General features: G+C 49.8%; 2 protein-coding genes across 7 annotated transcripts in view; one reads left to right on the top strand and one right to left on the bottom strand.

Annotated features, from left to right (window-relative positions):
- Positions 1-151: 151 nt before the first annotated feature.
- METTL23 (methyltransferase like 23) lies at positions 152-7,581 on the bottom strand. 6 transcript variants are annotated; one of them, XM_025363777.1, is made up of 6 exons: positions 7,401-7,581; positions 7,002-7,210; positions 4,302-4,406; positions 830-1,067; positions 668-752; positions 152-518 (listed from the first exon to the last, which is right to left on the bottom strand). In XM_025363777.1, exons 1-6 carry the CDS (start codon positions 7,414-7,416, stop codon positions 353-355), a joined length of 819 nt encoding a protein of 272 aa, XP_025219562.1. In that variant the 5' UTR covers positions 7,417-7,581; the 3' UTR covers positions 152-352. The 6 variants fall into 6 exon arrangements, with proteins under 6 accessions (XP_025219562.1, XP_025219568.1, XP_025219563.1 ...); XM_025363783.1 differs by lacking the exons at positions 4,302-4,406; positions 7,401-7,581 and adding an exon at positions 7,297-7,344; XM_025363778.1 differs by lacking the exons at positions 7,002-7,210; positions 7,401-7,581 and adding an exon at positions 7,297-7,344.
- The window catches only part of JMJD6 (arginine demethylase and lysine hydroxylase), a 15,110-nt gene continuing 12,485 nt past the window's right edge, over positions 7,376-10,000 (top strand). Inside the window, exons 1-2 of the mRNA XM_025363776.1 lie at positions 7,376-7,831; positions 8,340-8,728. Coding sequence (XP_025219561.1) covers positions 7,703-7,831; positions 8,340-8,728 — 518 coding nt within the window. The 5' untranslated portion in view covers positions 7,376-7,702. The remainder of the gene's footprint in view (positions 7,832-8,339; positions 8,729-10,000) is intronic.

The following is a 10,000-nucleotide window of genomic DNA, read 5'->3' as shown; positions in this document are numbered from 1 at the left end:
AATGCTTAGTGCCTATCATTTCCTAAGTTAAAGTGGAAATGCTAGTTGAACACCTAAAAGCAATGCTTTAATGTGGCACTTTTCTTGAGGTTGTGATACCCCCTTCTCAACCTAATTTATATCCTATTTAATGACAAAGGAACAATCCAAGTACTTGTAATATGTATTTTAATTTTTGTTTCATATGAGTTAATGTAAGTGTTGTCTAGGTGACATCAAAATCTGATGCAAACAGACTTGACCATCTTCAGACCCACTGCATTTCTCAAGCTGAAGGGGGGTCTGCTCATAGTTTGTGTGCCAGGTTGCTCATCAGTATTGATACTGTCCCAGAACAAGTTGTAGGTGTAATTCAGAGACTGTCCTTTGCAAAGGAAATGACCAGCATTTCAACTGTATGTCTTCCTGGAAGGGCAGATTCTGCTATATCTTCTTTGTCTGCATCAAAAGATTCCAGAGGAATATGGACACATTTCATATCCCATTTGTAGAGTAAAGCTTCAAGTGACCAGTCAGCACTTAAAAATAAATAAATAAATGGTTTTTTTAAAGTCATGCCTTTTCTGTTTTGCTTCAGATATATTTTATTAAATTATACATTGCATGGGTAGAGTAGAGTAAGGCTTAAGTTACATACAAAAAGTAAGCTAGGGTTATCCATACTTGCCTTCTAACTTGATAAGTAGACCACAATTGGACCTTGGGATTCTTGTGCATCAAAAAATATACTGTAGTTAAAATGTCTTCAAAATCTGAGAAGAAAAGATTTATGAATAGACTTTCATACAGCATCACTGGGCAAATGTACTATTGAGCCAAAAAAGTTTACCTTCTGGTTCAAAGAACACATCAGATGCAAGGATAATATCTTGTGGTGGTAGAGCCAGAAGATCCCAAGATACATGACCCCAAGTTAGTCCTACCACCTGCAGCTGTGGCAGGTTATTCATTTGGCAGCTTTGCCGACAGACTTCCAGACAGTGAGGCAGTTCTGAGCTGTCTGACAGTATTACTTCTGCACCACATTTGGCAGCCAAAATTCCTGGAAGGCTCACTCCAGCTCCAATCTAGTAAGTTAGAAAAGATGGCATTTAACAATTATACTTGGAACTGCAAAAAATTGGGAATCTTAGTACTTTTTCATTCTTTCATTTTTAAGTAAGCATAGTCAGTCAATCTGGGTTTCTTTCTGTAAAATGTGTACCACAACTGAACATTACTATAAACATGGCAAAAGTGCATTCCTTATGAATCGACTGCTAAAGGGTAAAAGCTGAACCCTTCAATTTTAACATTAAAGGGCCATGTATCGTAACTGGCAGTTAATTGCTATGCACACAGTAGTAGTTTTGGGGCACTTGATTCCTCTGCCATGATTTTCAGTTTTTGGGGTTTTTTTGTTTGTTTTGTTTTTTGTTTTTGAGTCTTGCTGTTTTTGTTTTGTTTTTTGTTTTTGAGTCTTGCTCTGTTCCCCAGGCTGGAGTGCAGTGGTGCAATTTCGGCTCACCGCAACCTCTACTTCCCGGGTTCCAGTGATTCTCCTGCCTCAGCCTGCTGAGTAGCTGTCTACCAAGCCCAGCTAATTTTTTTTTTTTTTTTTTGAGACAAGTGTTTCATTCTTGTTGCCCCGGCTGGAGTTCAATCTTGGCTCACTGCAATCTCCGCCTCCTGTGTTTGAGCAATTCTCCTGCCTCAGCCTCCCAAGTAGCTGGGATTACAGGCGTGCTGCACCAAGCCCAGCTAATTTTACATTTCTTTAGTAGAGATGGGGTTTCTCCATGTTGGTCAGGCTGGTCTCGAACTCCAAACCTCAGGTGATCCACCTGTCTTGGCCTCCCAAAGGGCTGGGATTACAGGCGTGAGCCACCATGGCCAGCCACCCAGCTAGTATTTTGTATTTTTTAGTAGAGACAGGGTTTCACCATGTTGGCCAGGCTGGTCTTGAACGCCTGACCTCAAGTGATCTGCCAGCCTCAGTCTCCCAAAGTGCTGGGATTACAGGCATAAGCCACAGCACTCGGCCTAGTTTTCACTTCTGTTAGCGTGTTCTATAGTTGATTGCTCTTCTGTAGCTAAAACCTAACAGATCTGTAACATGGCTTTCTAGTAAAGATTTTCCAGTTGGGCCTTGAAAGTGGCAAGACGCTTTGTAGACACTAAGAAATAATACCAGAGAATGCCTTCATAAGTATTAGCATAAACAGAAGCTTCCCATTTTCCAGTTCAAGGAAGGACATAGAGATTAATTCTGAGTGCCTAGCAATTACAACTAGGGCCAGAGGTGTGTGCCAAATCCTACCCCTAATTTCATTTACTTGGTGTAGTAAAAGTTAAGAGTGGGATGTTAAGCTTCTGGTTTGTCTATTTAGCCTTTGGTCTTAAGTATGGTGTGAAAGTCTATTTCTGCAAATGTGGTAATATTGGTTTTTCCAAGCCTTCACCAGTCTGAGGCCAGATAGGTTAGAAAGAGAATGGGATACATTTTTTACACTAATCTCAACATTTCCAGAAACAGAAAGGGCTGTACTACGGTCTGAATGTTTGTGTTCACCCAAAATTCATATGTTCAAATCCTAATTACCCATCTGATGTGAGCCTTGGGGGGCAATTACATAAAGGCAGAGTTCTCATTAGTGCCCCTATAAAAGGCACTGGAGCGTTGCCTTGCTTCTTAAGGCACTTAAGAACACAGAGGTACTGAACTAGAATTCTGGCCCTCACCAGACACTGAACCTGTAAGGACTTTGATCCTGGGACTTCACTGCCTCCAGAACTGAGACACAAATGTCTTTATTTTTAGATTTTTGAGATGCAGTCTTGCTCTGTCGCCCAGGCTGGAGTGCAGCGGCATGATCTCAGCTCACTCCAACTTCCACCTCCCGGGTTCAAGCGATTCTCCTACCTCAGCTTCCTGAGTAGCTGGGACTACAGGCATGTGCCACCAGGCCTGGCTAATTTTTTCTATTTATAGTAAAGATGGGGTTTCACCATGTCGGCCAGGCTGGTCTTGAACTCCTGACCTCAGCTGATCTGCCCACATTGGCCTCCCAAATTGCTGGGATTACAGGCGTGAGCCACAGTGCCCGGCCAGAGACATAAATTTCTGTTATTTATAAGCTACCCAGTTTATGGTATTTTGTTACAGCAACCTGAATGTAAAAAGCCTGCATGACACTGCTGGGACGCCTAAAACAATGGCCTTAAAGACTGCCACAGCCGTGGAAGGGATTCAGGGGCTTCATCTAGAATAGCGGTCAGCAAACTAAAGGGCTAGAGAGTAAATATTTTAGGCTTTGTGGTCCACCTATAGTCTCTAACACTTCTTTCTTTTTTCTTAGAGACAGGGTTTCACTATGTTGACCAGGCTGGTATCAAAATCCTGGGCTCAAGAGATCTTCCCACCTCAACCTTCCAAAGTACCAGGATTACAGGTGTGAGCCATCACACCCAGTGTCTTTTTTAAAAAACCACTTCTTTTTTTTTTTTTTTTGAGACGGAGTCTTGCTCTGTTGCCCAGGCTGAAGGGCAATGGTGCGATCTTTGCTCACTGCAACCTCTGCCTCCAGGGTTCAAGCAATTCTCCTGTTTCAGCCTCCCAAGTAGCTGGGATTACAGGCATGCACCACTGTGCCTGGCTAATTTTTGTATTTTTAGTAGAGAAAGGGTTTCACCATGTTGGCCAGGCTGGTCTCAAACTCCTGACCTCAAATGATGCCCCCGCCTCGGCCTCCCAAAATGCTGGGATTACAGGCGTGAGCCACCGTGCCCAGCCAAAAAAACCACTTTTTAAATGAAAAAAGTTTCAGGATTATCTCTGTACCTTAAGACAAAAACAAAACATTCTTAGCTCACAGACCTTACAAACTAGTTAAATTACCCGATTTAAAAATACTTAACAAGGCCGGGCGCGGTGGCTCAAGCCTGTAATCCCAGCACTTTGGGAGGCCGAGACGGGCGGATCACGAGGTCAGGAGATCGAGACCATCCTGGCTAACGCGGTGAAACCCCGTCTCTACTAAAAAATACAAAAAACTAGCCGGGCGCGGTGGCCGGCGCCTGTAGTCCCAGCTACTCGGGAGGCTGAGGCAGGAGAATGGCGTAAACCCGGGAGGCGGAGCTTGCAGTGAGCTGAGATCCGGCCACTGCACTCCAGCCTGGGCGACAGAGCGAGACTCCGTCTCAAAAAAAAATAAAAAAATAAAAAAATACTTAACAAAAGCTAATAACAAGCAGTATACACATGTAAACTTAACACATCTGAACATAACCCAGAACTCTGGAAACTTCAGGGGCATCTGTACCTCTAAGATGGCCTTGCCTGGCAGAGATCTTCTGTGAAACCAAAGGTACTGGGCCAGGACCACAGCACAGGGCCAAACATACATTCCATACTGGAGATGCAGGACCTGAAAAGAATGTTTTTGTGTGCCATAAATAATTTAGCTGCTGGAAGTTGGAATCATTTATACAGCAATTTCTGTCAGGCATTGGCATCCCTTACAAAAATGGCAACCCTGTTCACCAATCCATGACCTTTGGGAATATAAAACTGCAATGCAATGTGATAGAAACTCTTGATAGCATTCTTCATTCAACAAGTGCTTCTAGTGTCAAGAGTATCAGGGACCATTCTTAGACTGGGGATGTAGCTCTCCCTGAGCACATACCCTACTGTAGAGAGACAGGCAACGAGCAAGCAAATAAGATAGTTTTAGTCAGGGGCCGGGTGCGGTGGCTCACGCCTGTGATCCCAGCACTTTGGGAGGCTGAGGCAGGCGGATCACCTGAGGTCAGGAGTTTGAGACCAGCCAAATTAACACAGACCCCCGTCTCTACTAAAAATAGAAAAAAATTCGCCGGGCGTGGTGGCACGTGCCTGTAATCCCAGCGACTCGGGAGGCTGAGGCGGGAAAATCGCTTGAACACCGGAGGCGGAGGTTGCAATGAGCCGAGATTGCGCTACTGCACTCCAGCCTGGGAAACAGTGACACTACGTTTCAAAAAAAAAAAAAAAAAAACCCACAGGCCGGGCGCGGTGGGTCACGCCTGTAATCCCAGCACTTTGGGAAGCCGAGGCGGGCGGATCATGAGGTCAGGAGATCGAGACCATCCCGGCTAACACGGTGAAACCCCGTCTCTACTAAAAAATACAAAAAAAATTAGCCGGGCGTGGTGGTGGGCGCCTGTAGTCCCAGCTACTCCGGAAGCTGAGGCAGGAGAATGGCGTGAACCCGGGAGGCGGAGTTTGCGGTGAGCCGAGATCATGCCACTGCACTCCAGTTTGGGTGACAGAGCAAGACTCCAACTCCAAAAAAGAAAAAAAAAAAAAAGAAAAGAGGCTTCTATTCTCACAGGCAGTACCATCACCCCCTACATTTAGGAGGAAATGCAAGTGTATTTAAACGTGAAGCCAGCTGGGCACGGTGGCTCACGCCTGTAATCCCAGCACTTTGGAAGGCCGAGGGGGGTGGATTACCTGAGGTCAGAAGTTCAAGACCAGCTTGGCCAACATGGCAAAACCCCGTCTCTACTAAAAATACAAAAATTAGCCAGGCATGGTGGCGGGCGCCTGTAATCCCAGCTACTCGAGAGGCTGAGGCAGGAGAATCACTTGAACCCGGGAGGCGGAGGTTGCAGTGAGCCGAGATCATGCCATTGCACTGCAGTCTCGGCGACAGAGCAAGACTCCGTCTCCAAAAAAAAAAAGAAAAAAAAAATCCCTGAAGCCAGATTAGGTGTGGTGGCCGACGCCTGTAGTCTGTTACTTGAAAGGCTGAGGTGGGAGGATCATTTGAGCCCGAGGTTGAGGTTGCAGTGAGCCCACCACTGCACTCCAGGGCAAGAGAGCCAGCGTCTGGGTCAAAAACAATAAAACGTGAAGCTGTTTGGAGACAATCAGAAATAGCCTCCACTCCAATCTTTTGGTTTTTTTCCTCTTTTTGACAAGGTCTTGCTCTGTTGCTCATGCCTGAGTGCAGTGGCCTGATCATAGCTCACAGCAGCCTTGACCTCTCTGGCTCAAGCAATCCTCCCACCTCAGCCTCCGGAATAGCTGGAACTACAGGCACACGCCACCATGCCTGACTAATTTTTCTATTTTTTGTAGAGACGTAGTATCACTATATTGCCCAGGCTGGTCTCAAACTCCTGGTCCCAAGCGATCCTCCCGCCTCTGCCTGCCATTTAACTTCTCTAAAGCTGTTTCTTTAGCATGGGACATGCCTCACAGGCTGCTGTTAAAACCAAATGAAATACAGCAACGTGAAAGTGCTTTGAAAAACCGAAGACAGGCAGGGCATGGTGGCTCACTCCTGTAATCCCAGCACTTAGGCAGGCGGGAGGATCACTTGAACCCGGGAGTTGGAGGTTGCAGTGGGCTGTGATCGCGCCACTGCGCTCCAGCCTGGGCGCCAGAGCGAGACAGTGTCTCAAAAAAAAGAAAAGAAAAAGAATTATCATTGAGAGTTTTGTGGCAGCTGTGAGCTTAGAGAAAGAAGCGAGGTCCAACCGAAAAAACTATTAGGGCACCAAATAAAACTGGAAACCCTGGTCCCAAAACTCACACAAAAGTGAGAGAGAAGGATGAATCAAGAAACCCTTGAACAAGATCAAAAGAAGCATTAGAGGTCAGTCAAGAATGTCACTTTCCTGGAAAGAGCGATTCGATGTGGAGAAAGCCGGCCCGGCGCGGAAGCTAACGCCTGTAATCCTAGCACTGTGGGCGGTCGAGGCGGGAGGATCACTTAAGCTTACAGTTCGAGACCAGCCTGACCAACATAGTGACCAGGGTCACTTCTTGGCAGGGTCTCCAAAATTCTTACTGAGAGACATTTAATGCACCGAAGGGACTCATATCCGACGTTTTCGCTCCGGGGGCCAACCTAAAGCAGGAAGCTGCGCAGCTGAGCGTCCGCATCCCGCCGTCCCTCAGGACCCCAGCCAAGTCAGCCGAGAACCGTTCCTGCCCTCAGGCGGCTCCCGGCGGGTGCTGCTGCACGCACCTGCGGGACGTGGACCTCCAGGACGGCCCCGTCGGCTCCCGGGCCCGGCTCCTCCGAGAATCGAAAGCGCTGGGCCCGGACCCCCTGTCCTCGGAAATCGTGCTCGCTCAGGGGGCCGTCGTTGGGCCCCGGGTGGGCGGGGGACCGTGGAAGGCTCCGGGCTGCCAGGCTGCGCAAGCGGGAAGCCCCGGGCCACGTGGCTCTAGCACCTGACTGCAAGAAAAGGAAAGCACGGCGCTGGTGATAACCCTGCCGCGCTGCAAGCGAAGAAACCCCGGAGCAAGGCGAAAGAGACACAGATTCGCAGGACTGGCAACCGGCGGCTGGCGCGACCGGAAGTGATGCGCACAGCGGCCGCGCGGGAGGGGCGGGGCGGGGCGGGGCAGTGACGCAGCCGACGTGACCTTCCCAACATGGCGAAGGCCCGCCGTGTGTGAGGGCGGACCCCAGGGGCGCCGAAGCCAATGGCAGACCGCGAGAGGCGTGGGGGCGGGGAAGACAGCGGCCGCTTGCCCAACCCGAGACTCGGGAGGTGGCTGGGGAGTGAATTTTCTGGAAGGCGATTTTAAAGGCGCCGGGACTGAGCGAAGGGCGTTTTGGTGCTGCCGCCGTCGCCGCCGCCCAGGCCGGGGAGGGGTGCGTTAGTGGCAGGAAGCGGGCTGCGCCGAGGTCGTAGCGGAACCAGCTGGCGACCCCGCAGAATGAACCACAAGAGCAAGAAGCGCATCCGCGAGGCCAAGCGGAGTGCGCGGCCGGAGCTCAAGGACTCGCTGGATTGGACCCGGCACAACTACTACGAGAGCTTCTCGCTGAGCCCGGCGGCCGTGGCGGTGAGCGGGTCGGGCGGGGGTGGCCAGGCCGGGCATCGGCACCTCCAGCCGCTGCGCACTTTTCTCTGGGCTCGGGGCTGCCGTCGCCCCGAGCGCGGCACCTGGGACCTCGTAGAGGCTCAGCCGCACCCCGCGGAGTTTGGGGTCCCCGAGGCGCGGATTCCGGGGCGGGCCTGCTTCCTCCCATGCTGTGGCCGCTCGTCTGCTCCGGCGGACGACGGGAGTCCCATGCCTGTGGCGCTCTCAACTAGAAGGCCGGTCGTCCCTGACTCCTTTGGGCGGCGGGTCCCCTCGGGGACCTGGCTGTCAAGGCTCTCGAGGGGGTGGCTGTAGGAACGACGTGGCCTCACGCACGCGCCCTCCCCCCACCCCGGAGGAGCCAGATGAGAGTCAACTTCCTTCGGTTTGCCATTACCAATTAGCCTTGGGGACACCCTTATCTGCCACTGGACTTCTTTTTTTTTTTTTTTTTTTTTTTAACTGGACAGGTCTTTTCTAATTCCCTCAGGATAACGTGGAAAGGGCAGATGCTTTACAGCTGTCTGTGGAAGAGTTTGTGGAGCGGTATGAAAGACCTTACAAGCCCGTGGTTTTGTTGAATGCACAAGAGGGCTGGTCTGCGCAGGAGAAATGGACTCTGGAGCGCCTGAAAAGGAAATATCGGAACCAGAAGTTCAAGTGTGGAGAGGATAACGATGGCTACTCAGTGAAGATGAAGATGAAATACTACATCGAGTACATGGAGAGCACTCGAGATGACAGTCCCCTTTACATCTTTGACAGCAGCTATGGTGAACACCCTAAAAGAAGGAAACTTTTGGAAGACTACAAGGTGCCCAAGTTTTTCACTGATGACCTTTTCCAGTATGCTGGGGAGAAGCGCAGGCCCCCTTACAGGTAAAGTATTCTGCAGCTAAGTGGTTAAAATCTTTTTTTTGAGACGGAGTTTCACTCTTGTTGCCCAGACTGCAGTGCAGTGGTGCGATCTCGGCTCCCGGCAATCTCCATCTCCCGGGTTCAAGCGATTCTCCTGCCTCAGCCTCCTGAGTAATTGGGATTACAGGCATGCGCCACCACGCCCAGTTAATTTTGTATTTTTAGTAGAGACGGGGTTTCACCATGTTGGTCAGGCTGGTCTCGAACTCCCGACTTCAGGTGATCCGCCCGCCTCAGCCTCCCAAAGTGCTGCGACTGTAGGTGTGAGCTACGCGCCCGGCCTGTGGTTAAAATCTTATCTACAACAGCATTTGCTCACTGAGTTCAGTTGGTAATCTTTTTTCGAAACAGTGAGTACTCTCTCAGCTGTACATTGAACTCACTTAGGGGGCTCCTAAGGCCTGTCTGGGCCCTGCTGGGGAGACTGATTTAATACGGGTGATGCCTGGGCATCAGAATTTCTGAAAGCTCTTCAGGTGACCTGAATGTGCAGCTAAAGTTGAACCACTGATCTCTTTTTTTTTTTTTTTTTTTTTGATAACGGAGTCTTGCTCTGTCGCCCAGGCTGGAGTGCCTTGGGCGATCTCGGCTCATTGCAAGCTCCGCCTCCTGGGTTGACGCCATTCTCCTGCCTCAGCCTCCGGAGTAGCTGGGACTACAGGTGCCTGCCACCACACCTGGCTAATTTTTTTTGTGTGTGTGTATTTTTAGTAGAGACGGGGTTTCACCGTGTTAGCCAGGGTGGTCTCTATCTCCTGACCTCGTGATCCGCCCGCCTCGGCCTCCCAAAGTGCTGGGATTACAGGCTTGAGCCACCGTGCCCAGCTGAACCACTGATCTCTAAGGGAAATTTTAATGAAGTCCAGCAATAAACCGCATTCGTGATTTTTCTTTTCTTTTTTTTTTTTTTTTGAGACGGAGTCTCACTCTGTCACCCAGGCTGGAGTGCAGTGGCCGGATCTCAGCTCACTGCAAGCTCCGCCTCCCGGGTTTACGCCATTCTCCTGCCTCGGCCACCCCAGTAGGTGGGACTACAGGCGCCCACCACCTCGCCTGGCTAGTTTTTTGTATTTTTTAGTAGAGAGGGGGTTTCACCGTGTTAGCCAGGATGGTCTCCATCTCCTGACCTCGTGATCCACCCGTCTCGGCCTCCCAAAGTGCTGGGATTATAGGCTTGAGCCACCGCGCCCGGCCTCTTTTCTTTCTTCTTTTTTTTTTCTTTATTGAGATGGA

This window comes from Theropithecus gelada, chromosome 16, assembly GCF_003255815.1.
Source record: "Theropithecus gelada isolate Dixy chromosome 16, Tgel_1.0, whole genome shotgun sequence".
NCBI classification, from domain to species: domain Eukaryota; kingdom Metazoa; phylum Chordata; class Mammalia; order Primates; family Cercopithecidae; genus Theropithecus; species Theropithecus gelada.
Note: the sequence above shows the minus strand (reverse complement) of the source record. Positions and strands in the feature narration are given on the sequence as shown.